We start from the raw sequence: 14,670 nt of genomic DNA on the forward strand, positions 1-14,670 counted from the left end.
TATTTCCAGTTTTCTTTTGTTTAGTCCTTTTATCATTTCTTGTTCGATGCCGATTCTAGGGACATGACATGCGCACCCAGTTTGGGCCTAATCTTAAAAGTTAATCATAAAACCCCGAAAAGGTGATCAGACCATTTAAAGGAAATAAGGACGGTTGAGATTATTCAGAGCTCGAGTCATATGGAACTGGGGCAAGTAAAATATGAAGAAAAACCGTTAAAAGCAAGATTCGCCAAATTGGCATGAGGGGCGTTCATGATAATGAGAGTATCGCCCAACGGTGCTTTAGAAAGGACCAATGAAAAAGCAAATGTTGAATATAATTGTCAAGTCCAGCACCCTCAAAAGAGAGTACAAATTTAAATTGTGTTGTTTGCACTTGGCATGTTTTGAAGACTGGAATGACGAAGGCATTTTGTTCTGCTACCCAAACACTTTATCCTTCGTTACCCCTTTTTGAGCCTTATTTATTTTCTTTCATACCCCTTGTTCGGAATTAGTAGCAACGAATAAAATATGCGAGCATGGCAGGTAAGAGAAAAGAAAGAAAAGAAAAACAACAAAATGGAAAAAGAAGAATAAAAGAAAAAGAGAGAAAAAAAAAACAACAAAAAGAAAGGAGAAATGAAAAGAGAAAAGAAAAGAAAATTGATAAAAAGAAAAAAAAAAGAAAGTCAAATGGAGAAGAGGAATTGGGAACTACGTTTGACCTGATTCCTCAAAGAGGATACGTAGGCGCTTCACGGCTCGGTCATAGTTTTGAAAAAAAAATGAAAAAAAAAACACAATTAAGATATCCCCAAGCAAGAAACTGGGGCAGAGGTTGCGGTCGTTGTAAATAAATCTAATTCCGAAGGTTGTAACTAATAACCCAAAAAATTAATGTATTTTTGAGCCTTTTATACCCTTTCTTTCTAGCCCTATCCAAAACCCACATTACGGTCCAAAGAAAGACCTTCTGACCAGCCTTCAAAAGATGCCAAGTCAGACAAAGGAAGAGTCTTACCGGCGAACATAACAGTCTGTTCCACAGCAGAAAGGACTCTAATCTCCAGCAGAAAGAGTCATACCGGCGACACTCCAAATCGGCACTACAAGTCGAATAAGATTAAGAATCCAATGGGGAATCGCCAATTGAAGATCTTGAAAGATGATTGACGGTAGAGGATAGGCCACATACGCATGTCATGGCCATTAGAGTCGGTATCTGCGTTTGATAGGTTTTTATTTATAGTTTCTTTTGTAAAAGAGTCATCGTTTCCTTTGTCTTTTATTTTGTTTCTGTTATCTTTCTCCTTTCATAAAAAATTTCCCCAATAGAGTCTGTCCGGTCAGAACAAGTATGAAATGACTTCAAAATATGCCATCAGCTTTCCAAGATGAGATCTGACTAGTATATCCAAATGGTATAGTCAGCGAGGAACAAGCGCGAGGCCAGTGTCAAAAAGATATCCCCAAAAGGGAGTTGACAAAAAGATTGACAAGTGTCAAGAGGGATACCATCGCCTTTACCAAAAGTTATAAACCTCAAGGCCAAGGCCCATGAACAAAGCAAGGAAAGCAGTGTGCATGATTTGGGGAAATTCATGCTAGACTAAAAGGTCGGGGAAATGCCAGTTTCCGAGCTATGCCACGAAAGAAGAGGGATATCCCCAGCAGGAAGGGATTATCCCCAGCACATAATATCATCCCCAACAAGTTGTGGAGCACAGAGCAAAGAAGAGAGAAAGGGAAAGTCATCCCAGTAGGAGTACCACAACCAACCACCGCGTTTTAAACTAACAAAATTTTGTTTGATTTGAAGCAGGTAACGGAAATGGCATTGATGCCAGAACTGCATGCCACAAGGGATATTATCAAACTGGGGCAGAAAATTTTCCTTCCATTTAGAAAAATTTTCTGGAAGTCAGGTACCCCCAGCTGATAACATTTTACCCCTCCAACAGGTAAGTAAATCAAGGGAGGTAGTCTTTGAAGGATGAAGCTATGAAAAAACAAAACAAAAAAAGGAATAATAAAAAAAAAGAATAATAATAAAAAATTGGGGAAGGTAGAAAAGGAAAATTCATCCCAATCCCCAGCAAGTATTCGAGGTAAGACATTTTCAAGTCTTAAAGATATTTTGGGTTCATCCGCCCTCGAATAGGATCTTTCGGGTTCATCCGCCCTCAAATAAGGATATGTTGGGTTCATCCGCCCTCAAATAGGATCTGTCGGGTTCATCCGCCCTCAAATAGGATATGTTGGGTTCATCCGCCCTCAAATAGGATCTGTCGGGTTCATCCGCCCTCAAATAGGATATGTTGGGTTCATCCGCCCTCAAATAGGATATGTTGGGTTCATCCGCCCTCAAATAGGATATGTCGGGTTCATCCGCCCTCAAATAGGATATGTCGGGTTCATCCGCCCTCGAATAGGATCTGTTAGGGTCATCCGCCCTCAAATAGGATATGTCGGGTTCATCCGCCCTCAAATAGGATCTTATTTTCAAAGTTATTGTTGAAGACAGGCGCCCACCTGAATAACGAGAGGAATACATTTCTGTCTTTTCATTTTTTGTTCTGGGTCACCCACCAGTATAATGCGGGAATACATTTCTGTCTTTTCATTTCTGTTCTAGGTCACCCACCAGTATAATACGGGCATATCATTTTTCATATCTTTACAACCAGGCGCCCACCTGTATAACGAGAGGAATACATTTCAGTCTTTTTATTTCAAGTGTTGAATTTGGGAGCCCGCCCAGATAATAGAGGCATACATTCAGTCTTTTTTACTTTTAAGTGTTGAAGTTGGGAGCCCGCCCATAATAACAGAGGAATACATTCAGTCTTTACTTTTAGGTGTTGAAATTGGAAGCCCGCCCAGATAACAGAGGCATACATTCCACGTCTTTACCCATAGGAGATGCATTTCCTCCTAAAGTTCAGTTTCACCATAGGAGACGCACTTCCTAAAGCAAGTTTCACCAATAGGAGACGCACTTCCTAAGCAAGTTTCATCAATAGGAGACGCACTTCCTAAGTCAGTTTCACCATAGGAGACGCACTTCCTAAAGTTCAGTTTCACCATAGGAGACGCACTTCCTAAGTTCATTTCACCCATAGGAGACGCACTTCCTAAGATATGTTTCACCATAGGAGACGCACTTCCTAAAGTTCAGTTTTACCATAGGAGACGCACTTCCTAAAGCAAGTTTCACGAATAGGAGACGCACTTCCTAAGCAAGTTTCATCCATAGGAGACGCACTTCCTAAAGTTCAGTTTTACCATAGGAGACGCACTTCCTAAAAGCAAGTTTCACTAATAGGAGACGCACTTCCTAAGCAAGTTTCATCAATAGGAGACGCACTTCCTAAGTCAGTTTCACAATAGGAGACGCACTTCCTAAGAATAGTTTCACCATAGGAGACGCACTTCCTAAAAGTTCAGTTTCACCAGTAGGAGATGCACTTCCTAAGTTTATTTCACCCAATAGGAGACGCACTTCCTAAGCAAGTTTCATCAATAGGAGACACACTTCCTAAGTCAGTTTCACCATAGGAGACGCACTTCCTAAAGTTCAAGTTTCACCATAGGAGACGCACTTCCTAAAGCAAGTTTCACCAATAGGAGACGCACTTCCTAAGCAAGTTTCATCAATAGGAGACGCACTTCCTAAGTCAGTTTCACCATAGGAGACGCACTTCCTAAAGTTCAGTTTCACCATAGGAGACGCACTTCCTAAGTTCATTTCACCCATAGGAGACGCACTTCCTAAGTCAGTTTCACCATAGGAGACGCACTTCCTAAAGTTCAGTTTCACCATAGGAGACGCACTTCCTAAGTTCATTTCACCCATAGGAGACGCACTTCCTAAGATATGTTTCACCATAGGAGACGCACTTCCTAAAGTTCAGTTTCACCATAGGAGACGCACTTCCTAAAGCAAGTTTTATCAGTAGGAGACGCACTTCCTAAGATAAGTTTCACCAGTAGGAGACGCACTTCCTAAGATATTTCACCGATAGGAGACGCACTTCCTAAGTTCAGTTTTACCATAGGAGACGCACTTCCTAAGTTCAGTTTCACCAATAGGAGACGCACTTCCTAAAAATATTTCACCAGTAGGAGACGCACTTCCTAAGCAAGTTTCACCAGTAGGAGACGCACTTCCTAAGCAAGTTTCACCAGTAGGAGACGCACTTCCTAAATCCATTGTACCAGTAGGAGACGCACTTCCTAAAAAGTTTCACCAGTAGGAGACGCACTTCCTAAGTTTATTGCACCCAATAGGAGACGCACTTCCCAGGCAAGTTTTACCAGTAGGAGACGCACTTCCTAAGACAAGTTTTACCAGTAGGAGACGCACTTCCTAAGTTGATTTCACCAATAGGAGACGCACTTCCTAAAAATATTTCACCAATAGGAGACTCACTTCCTAAAAATATTTCACCGATAGGAGACGCACTTCCTAAGATAAGTTTCACCAGTAGGAGACGCACTTCCTAAGTTCAGTTTCACCAATAGGAGACGCACTTCCTAAAAATATTTCACCGATAGGAGACGCACTTCCTAAGTCCAGTTTTACCATAGGAGACGCACTTCCTAAGTTCAGTTTCACCAATAGGAGACGCACTTCCTAAAAATATTTCACCCCTAGGAGATACACTTCCTAGTTTGATTCATTTTAAGTTCGACCATAGGAGACACAATTCCTAGTCCAGTTTTTTTGAAGTTTACCCGTAGGAGACGCACTTCCTAATCGAGATTTTATTCATAGGAGACACACTTCCTAGTTCTAGTCACTGAAGTTTTCACCCTTAGGAGACGCACTTCCTAGTTTAGCTCATTCTGATTCAACCATAGAAGACACACTTTCTAGTTTGAGTCATTGAGGTTTTTATTTTAGCAGACACATTTGCTAGCAAGAGTTTTGGTTTTACTCATAGGAGATGCACATCCTAGCCTAGTCTTTAGTTTACTCTCATCATTGCATCAGTAGTGTAAGTGAGTTACGATTTTGCTAACGACTCACAAATCTTCCCAGTACAAACTGGGTTAGGAAATTTTGTTTGTTTTGTTTGTTTTGATTGTCAGGGACCCGCCTGTAGAACGGAGGTTGTTGCGTGTCGAAGATAGAAGAAGTTAGGAGTCCGCTTGTAGAACAGGGAAACATTTTTCAAGATCAAGCAGTGACCCACTGGAAAGCAGAAGGTTACAACAAAAATCCCCAGTACTCAATCCAAGACAGAAGCAACAAGAAGCTCGCCCCAAGAATGCAAGTCCACAGTCTGGGATGATCAACAGAAACTGGTCACCAAAAAACAAAACAAAAAAACAAGAAGAAAAAGAGAAAAAAAAAGAAAAAAAGAAAAAGAATCCGAAGCACGGATGTGGAGAACAAATGTGGTCTGCTCAAGAACTAGCGCCTACATCTAGCAAGTATCAAGGTTCAGATCCAAAGTCTGTATGAAGCACCATTCAAGACTCAAGACCAAGTTTCAGAAGACTTAAGAGATAGGAATCCTTGTAACTAGTAGCTGATAGGCTTAGCTAGTCTTTTTCAGTTTTCATTTTTGTTGTAATGACAGGACCGCGGACCGGAACCTCAACGGAACGGCACCTCGATCGGCTCTCCACCTCGGTACACTTCACTATCTCTCTCATTCCCGAACTACACGTGGCCTGATTCCTGTATAACCAAGGATATGTAGGCAGCTCAGATACCAGGGCTCGGTCACATTCCCTCCCTTTCCTTAAGTGTAGTCCGTCCAAGTAATGGTCGGGTCAAAAACACGTCTAGTCGTTCTTTGTCGGAAAACTCTTCGTGTTTCCAGTCAAAGAGGGGCAGCTGTAAGCACGTGATTTTTGACCCTCCCCGAGAATTTTCACATTTTTAGCGTGAATATGTGAAATTGGGTCTAGTATAGCTATTTTAACTATTTTTACTTTATTTCGTTGCAAAAAGAAAAATTTCAAAAAAATATATATAAATTTTAGTTTATGTATCTCTCATAAACTTGAAAAATACAAAAAAATTGCACTTTATTTTTGTACTTTATATAATTTCGAAAATTACAAAAAAATAAATAAAACATAGTTCTATTAAGGTTTTATAGTCATTTTAACTTTGAAAAATACAAAAAATATTACCTCATATTTTATCTTAATATTTAAAACAAAAATTACAAAAAAATAGTTTCATTAATATTTTGTAGCTATTTTAAACCTTGAAAAATATTTAAAAAAGATATAGTTTTGTTTAAATACTAGTCTTATTTTTGGTAGTTATTTTGCTTACATAGGACTAGTTAAGCAACGTGTTCCTATTTCTCGGGTCCGGGCAAAAGAATAATATTCGGGTTTAAACTACCCGGTTTTAGGCCTAATTTTCGGACCTAGCCCATAATAAACCGTGTCCAGGACACGTGGGGAACCCCACCACGCGTGGGGGACATATGCCTCGAACCCCACCACGCGTGGGGCTCATTTTCATGGGCATTGTATTACAAAAACACGGACAAAAGCATAAAAGGACAGGGGGAAATTTTGAAGGGAACGAACGGACTTGAAAAATTTGAAGGGAACGACTACTGTTCCTCTTTCTTCTTCAAAGAAGAAAGTAAGAAAACCCTACTGCACCCCAGCGTCGGAAGCCCACCGGCAACCTCCTCCTCCTCCTGTCCAAACAACTACCTTGCCCCCGTCAAACCTCCATCCATAACCCAGCCCGACGAGCAGCAACAACGTCGTCACTGTCCAAACACCATATCCGAAAACCACCCTCAAACCTAACCCAAAACCACCACGAAAACCACCAGTCCATCACCTTCCCCCAGCTGACCCCTCGTCGTCAACCACCACTGCCCCATCGTCGGAGCTCCAGCTCCAGTCCGCCACCTTCCCATCGCCAAATAACCTAGCTCAGCACCACCACCAAACGCCACTGCCCAGACGACCCCTAGCAGCCCCGGCGACCAACCTGTAATACCACGCCAAGGCGACCATCCAGTCGCACCCCCACGTTCAAACGGTTGCCTGCAAACGTCCAGCCATGAACAACCTTTCCTCCTTGCCATGACTGACCAAGAAAACACACATACGCACAAGCTGAAACCTAACGAAAACGTTCAACAAAACAGCCCAGAAGTTCTGTCCGGGATGAGTTCCGTCGAGGTCGACTTCGGTTCGTCGAGGTCCGGTACGCCGAGGTTGTTGCTGTCCATTTTGGCGAGGTCGAGATGTTGAAACTCGACGTTGCTGTTTAACGTGAGTATTCATGTTATCAATGCAGGTTAATGCATGCTAGTCATGTATGTGTGCTGTTAGGTGAAAAAAAACATTCCCAGTGTAATAAGTTGTACCTTTAGACTTAGTCTGAGGGTGTAATATATTCTCTAATGTAAGCCAAATAGGAAAACTATCCACTTTAGTTAAAATTCTTTCTCCTTTTGCCAGATTGTCCCATATAAATTGATAAACTCATTTCACAGAACAAAGAATCAGTCCTAGGCCTCAATCTCATGAAGGCCGAGCCCAAATCGAAACAAATCAGTTAGGCCCATATCGAAAAAGGGGGCCTAAGTCTGGCCATCTCGCATGAGCTAGGTTTGGGCCCATAATTTTCGGCTAGTTATCCATAATCGCAGTCACATTTTATTATTCTGTAAAAGCATTTTAAATCCTGTTATAAGTAAACTCGCAATCATGTAATTAATTAGGACTGTCTACCGTTTTCAATTGATAGAGACGAACACGACAAGAAACGTAGTTGCTATAGGATATCCTTTTAAAATAAGAACGAGATGAGCCTCGATGAAAATAAACAAAACACGCAGATGCGGGGCCCTTGTTAAATGTAAATCATTGAAGCATTTAGTTTCCCGGACGGGTTGTTTAGCAAATCTCACAACCTTCCTAAAATGACAACACGTTAGTCTCTTTAGGATACGCTTTAATAAACTTTACCTTCTTAAACTCGGGTGCACATTTATGTGACCCAAATCCAAATCTCGACGGATTCGAAATGCCTCTCTAATCACGGGTACATTGACTGTGACGTGGTTCGAGATGCATGTCCATGACGTTGCAAATTCATTAGAAATAAAGAACGAGGTGAGCCTCGCCAAATAAAAATACAAATTGCGGGGCCCTCAATAAATATTGCTTTAAAAATTGTTTAGGCTTCGGGATGGACCGTTTAGTAAAATTCCACGGTCCTACCCAAAATAAATACGCTAGTCGCTTTAGGCGCGCCTTTAATAATTTAATTTCCTTAAACTCGGGTGCACATTGATGTGACCCAAATCCAAATCTCAACGGAGTCAAAGTGTGTCGACGACCACGGGTACATTGATTGTAACGCGGTTCGAGATACATTTTCACAACGTTGCAATTCTTGATAAAAACAGTAAATGATAAAAGCGGTTAAAAGTTAAATTTTGCACATAAGTTCACACTTGTATAAAATCAGATAATCAAGCCGAATATAACAGTTGAGCGACCGTGCTAGAACCACGGAACTCGGGAATGCCTAACACCTTCTCCCGGGTTAACAAAATTCCTTATCCGGATTTCTGGTGTACGCAGACTGTAATATAGAGTCATTATTTTCCTCGATTCGGGATTAAAATTGGTGACTTGGGACACCCTAAATCTCCCAAGTGGCGACTCTGAAATAAATAAACAAATCCCGTTTCGATTGTCCTTTAATTGGAAAAAACCCACCTGCGCCCCTCGGGCGCGGAAAAAGGAGGTGTGACAATATGTTACTCAAATGCAGGTTGTTAATGCGTCAATTGAAGATATCAACAATCAACCATAACTTCAGAGAGGGTAATGCAGTAGCTCAGCATCTAGCTCAGGAAGGAATCAACCACTTCAAGGCAAAAACGAGTATCTACCATGCACGTCCACCTTATTTAGTTGAAGTTTTTTTGGAAAAGGACATGAATGGCGTATGTTTTGGAACAAAACTCTTAAGTTCCTCGGTTTTTAACAACCTAATAGCTATAAACAATAGAAATGTCCTTAGGGACTACGTAGATGTATGTAAAACGTTACCAGTTTACTAGTAATTAATATATGTTTCGTTATCGTTAAAAAAAGAAGTTAAATGTGGTACCAAATGTATGAAGCTACAAGAATCCTAGGCCAGATACTCCCTCCGTTTCAGTTTATGTAAACCTATTTCTTTTTTGGTCCGTTCCAAAAAGAATGATTACTTTTTAAATTTGAAAACAATTTAGCTTAAAGTTCCAATTCTTCCTTAATGGGCGTTTGGACATAAGAACTGTAAAATTCCAAATAAAGTGAAAAAAAAAATTCAAGTAATAATAGTATTTGAACATTAGAGTTGTGTTTGGACATGACTATAATTTTAGGTTAGTTTTTGAAGTTTTGTGAGTGATATAAGTGAAAATTTTGAAAAACTACTTCTTGGAGTTTTTCAAATTTTAAAAAAATTCCAAAATGCATCTTCAAGTGAAAATTTAAAATTTTATGACCAAACACTAATTTCGAAAAAGAAGTGGAAAATTTTTTATGTCCAAAGAGGCTCTTAGTGAGAAGTTTTTATAACCACACAAATACTCTAGACCTTTTTTGACTTGTTTAGGACCACAAATTCCAAAAGTCATCATTTATTTTAAAATTTCTTGCCCAGTCAAAACATTAACATTTCTGATAATTTTCGTAAGGTCGTGATCATTGTTACACAAAATAATATTTTTGTTATGGTGGATGTCTACTCTTCTTCCATGATTTTCATCTCAAATGCTTAACGACTTATTCAATGACATATCAATGACATATTCCATGACATATTTTCTTCACTTTTTATGCCTATATAAAGGCCTTGTAATAGATAGGAAAATACAAACAATTGAAGAAGAAAATCTCTTCCTTTTCTCTATCTTTATTTTTGTTCATGTTTTACTAAATTGCTTTTATTTCTTGTTCATGTTTTACTAAATTATTTTTATTTTATAACACGTTATCAGCACGAAGTCTCTAACCTCAAGGTTGAACTCCACTTCTTACGAGGTATATCTCTATGATTTACTGTCAAAATTATCAAGCCTAATAATTCTTTAGTTTTTTTTTTCCAGATATACATATGAGTATATTCCGCCAAATGAATACTAGTTCCTTTATTTATTTTCTTTCTTGTGATGTTTCATCATAATATAAACTTGAACATCATTTTTTTTATTCATGAATATAGTACTGACAAAGATCGATGAACAAAAGTGTAAATCTTTTGGAAAATAGAAATAATCCTTCTAACACAATGGAAAACGGAAATAATCATGAATCTCATGACGTTATAGTAAATATTCCTAGTAATAATCTCATAGCTAAGAGGAGCTAATAAAATTTCATTATCCAGTACATTGGGAACAATAGACGTATAGACGAATATAACATTATCATTCATTTGGATTGGTATTTATCACCTAAATATCATACAGAATCAGAAGAGTTTAGTGTAATCATTTCTTTACGCTATTATCCTAATAATTTCTAATTATTTATCTTCTTTGATAGTCTTCACTATGTCTTTACGCTGAATTTGTCATCATAGTTGTGTATGTTGGTGACTTGAATATCATTGGCACTTCGAAAAAGGTTGTAGAGTGTTTGAAGAAAGAATTTGAAATGAAATATTTTGGTAAGACAAAATTTTGTCTTGGCCTCCAAATTGAGCATGTACCAAATGGAATTTTTGTCCATCAATCAACATACACTGAAAAGGTTTTAAAGCGATTTTACATGGATAATGCACATCCATTGAGTACCGCAATGGTTGTGAGATCGCTTGACATAAATAAAGATCCATTTCGGCCTCAAGAAAATGATGAAGAGCTCGTTGGTGATGAAACTCCATATCTTAGTGCAATTGGGGCACTGATGTATCTTGCCAACAATACTCGACCAGATATTGCTTTTGCAGTGAGCTTATTAGCAAGATTCAGCTCCTCTCCAACAAGAAGACATTGGAATGGTGTTAAGCATATATTTAGATATCTTCGGGGAACCATAGATATGGGATTGTTTTATTCTAATGAATTCAAGTCAGAAATGATTGGCTATGCCGATGCAGGTTATTTGTCTGATCCACATAAAGCCCGATCTCAAACAGACTATTTGTTTACATATGGAGGTACTGCTATATCATGGCGTTCAATGAAACAAACAATAGTTTCCACATCTTCAAATCATGCTGAGATAATAGCCATTCATGAGGCTAGTCAGGAATGTGTTTGGTTAAGATCAATGACTCAGCATATTCAGGAAATGTGTGGTTTTCTTATGAAAACAGATAATCCAACTACACTATATGAAGACAATGCTGCATGCATTGCTCAACTGAAAGGAGGATACATCAAAGGAGACAAAACAAAGCACATTTTACCAAAGTTTTTTTACGCATGATCTTCAACAAAATGGTGAAATTAATGTTCAACAAATTCGTTCATATGAAAATTTGGTTGATCTGTTCACTAAGGCATTACCAACCTCAACATTTGAGAAGTTGAGACAGAAGATTGGAATACGCCGTCTTCAGGAAATAAATTGATGTTTTCATGAGGGGGAGTAAGATACACGATGTATTCTTTTTCCCTTAGCCTAGGTTTTGTCCCACTTGGTTTTACTGGTAAGGTTTTTAACGAGGTAGCAAATAAAGCGTATTACAGATATGTGTACTCTTTTTCCTTCACTAAGATTTTTTTCCTACAGGGTTTTTCCTTAGTAAGGTTTTAACGAGGCACATTGTCTATGAACATCAAAGGGGGAGTGTTATGATAAATATCACATTATGGTGGATGTCTACTCTTCTTCCATGATTTTCATCTCAAATGCTTAATGACATATTCAATGACATATTTTGTATGTTCAATGACATATTTCATGACATATTTTCTTTACTTTTTATGCTTATATAAAGGCCTTGTAATAGATAGGAAAATACAAACAATTGAAGAAGAAAATCTCTTCCTTTTCTCTATCTTTATTTTTGTTCATGTTTTACTAAATTGATTTTATTTCTTGTTCATGTTTTACTAAATTGCTTTTATTTTATAACAATTTTCTATATATTCGTTAGCTTCCGAAGCCCAATTTTATGTCTTATCCCTAGAATAAAGAACATTTTACATTGCCGTTCAATATCGTTAATTATGCTAGCTTTTTGACTCTGTTGACTTGCAATAGTTCCTGAAAATAACTTTCCCCTTCGAGTCAATTCGAATTATTGGGTCAGTAAAGTAGTTTCTTTTCCAACAGATTGAATTGAACACCCTTGGATCTAAGTTTTTCCGGCAATTACATACATCAACATGGTAGCTGGAGCAAAGCCTAAATACGACGTGTTTTTAAGTTTTAGAGGAGAAGACACCCGCAAAAACTTTGTTAGTCATCTATACCGTGCTTTAACAAAGAAAGGAGTTCACACTTTCAGAGATGATCGGAGCGTAGAGAAGGGAAAAACAATCAAAGATGAACTAATCGGTGCTATTGAAGAGTCACGACTGGCCGTTATCGTGTTCTCGGCGAATTATGCGTCGTCCAGATGGTGTTTGGAGGAACTCGTTAAGATCATCGAATGCAAGATCCAGAAAAAGCAAACTGTTATACCCATCTGCTATGGTATTAACGAATCAGAAAAGTGCAGCGTAGTTGATGGTTTTGCTGAAGCTTTTGCCAAACGTGAAGCATATTCTACGGATGGTTACTTTGATGAAGAGAGACTGAAAAGTTGGAGGAAAGCTCTAACTGAAGCAATAGATTCAGGCTGGGATGTCAACAAGTGTGTGGAACAGTACTATCGGTGAGTTTCAACTCTCTCAAGTTTAATTGTAGTAATTTCTTTGTCACTCAGTTGTATATACACTAAGTAGAAGTGGTAAGTAAAAGAAATTTAGCGGGGATGAGGGAAGAGGGAGATAGTGTTGAATGTATATATAGGAATTTCATTCCATTAATGGCTTTTAACGTTACACTAAACCAAACTAATGAGTCGCTAAAAGAAGGTGAAGAGCTCACTTAAATTATAACTGAATTAATGAAAGAAACAAGTTTACTCTATCTTATAATTTGTGCCTGTGCATAAAATTAATCTTGCAGGGGTCATGCATGCATATACTGTTTAACCTTTTGTTTTTATGGGAAAAGTTTGTTTTCTTTTAATCATACTAGCAAATCAAATTTAATTCATTAATTTAGGCAATTTATCAACTGATGGATGAGTTGAATTGGAATTAATTCATTAATATTTTTAGGAACGAAGCGGAATGTATAGAGCAGATAGTGAAGGAGATCGTTAGCAAGCTAAGATCGGAAGAAGTGGCCGGAGAAGTACGTCAAAAGGATGTGGAATTCGGAAGTAAATTCCTGTCGGAGAGAGTCATTGGCTTCACTCGTTCAGCAGCATCTCCTTTCCCATTGTGTGTGCCCGTATTTTTTTTTTGTGACCATTTATAGTATTTAAAAAAGTGATCAAACTTTCTAGTCCAAATATAAAGATATAAAAGTCGACGATCGACCAATGGTTGGAGTACTTGGTGCGACTTTTTCTTTATTTGTGGGGTGGGGACGGTGAACCACTTGAGCACTCTAATGTGCTTTCTGACTATTGTTAGTGGGCACGATAGACCACTTCACTACTCTTTATGCTTTGTTGACTGCAAATATTATTACTCTTATTTAGTACTGTAGTTTAGTATATAGTATTAGATTAGAAATATCTCCAAAATCGTATATAAGGCTCTTGAGTAGATAGCTACCTAATATAGTAATGTACTCCTAATTTCTATTGTATGTTAGGATTAGGATGGTTTAACTATTGTATTAGTAATGTACTCCAAATTTCTACTGTATGTTTGATGGTTTAACTATTATATATTTGAGTAGGAACTGGAACAATGCAGTGATAAATTGACTAGCCAAGTCCCTACATTCCTTGGCATTCTCTCTTTTTACTTCAAACCCCCCACCCCCCACCCCCACCACCCCCACCCCGCATCTGTAGCACTGTAAACTGTAAAGTTTCAACCTTGCTAAAAAAGTTTCTCCACCTTAAGGAGTAGAATGTCAAAATCAGTGGATCGTATTTGTACGTTGTTGACAAATTTAACTCGAGTATTCATCAACGGAGGTTTAGGTATAGAGGAGCAGAAATGAGAGAAGAAGAATTAGAGGTGAAGATAAAAAATGAACGTTGCTTTTTCATTTCACACTATACGTGGTAATATACAATTACAGTCTAATAATACAACTAAGTAACAGCTGTCATTCTTTAACCTACTAACTTCTTAACAATAATTAACCATCTTGCTAACTACCTAGCAGCAGTGTAACTAACAACTGCAACCATAGTTAGTTAACTCAAGTTACTCCTATTTCATCACTCCCCCTCAAGCTGGTAGGTGCAAAAACATTAAGCACCCTCAATTTGGATACTAGATACTCATGTTGTGATATCAGAAGTGCCTTGGTCAATATGTCTGCTTGTTGCTCTTTAGAACTAACATGATGTGTTTTGATTAATTCTTGTTGAATCTTCTATCTCATAAAGTGGCAATCAATCTCTATATGCTTTGTCCTCTCATGGTACACTGGATTTGCTGCAATTTGTTGCGCTGCCTTATTATCACAGAACAATTCAATCGGTTTCTTCACATCTGC

At 38.3% G+C, this 14,670-nt stretch overlaps 1 protein-coding gene across 1 annotated transcript; it reads left to right on the forward strand.

The window, feature by feature from the left end:
• The first annotated feature begins 12,208 nt into the window (after nucleotides 1-12,208).
• Nucleotides 12,209-13,883, forward strand: LOC104218877 (toll/interleukin-1 receptor-like protein). The gene is made up of 2 exons (XM_009769464.2): nucleotides 12,209-12,814; nucleotides 13,266-13,883. The coding sequence occupies exons 1-2, from the start codon at nucleotides 12,324-12,326 to the stop codon at nucleotides 13,465-13,467; spliced, it is 693 nt and encodes a 230-aa protein (XP_009767766.1). The 5' UTR covers nucleotides 12,209-12,323; the 3' UTR covers nucleotides 13,468-13,883.
• The last annotated feature ends 787 nt before the right edge of the window (nucleotides 13,884-14,670 follow it).

This window comes from Nicotiana sylvestris, chromosome 3 (assembly GCF_000393655.2).
Source record: "Nicotiana sylvestris chromosome 3, ASM39365v2, whole genome shotgun sequence".
Classification (NCBI taxonomy): domain Eukaryota; kingdom Viridiplantae; phylum Streptophyta; class Magnoliopsida; order Solanales; family Solanaceae; genus Nicotiana; species Nicotiana sylvestris.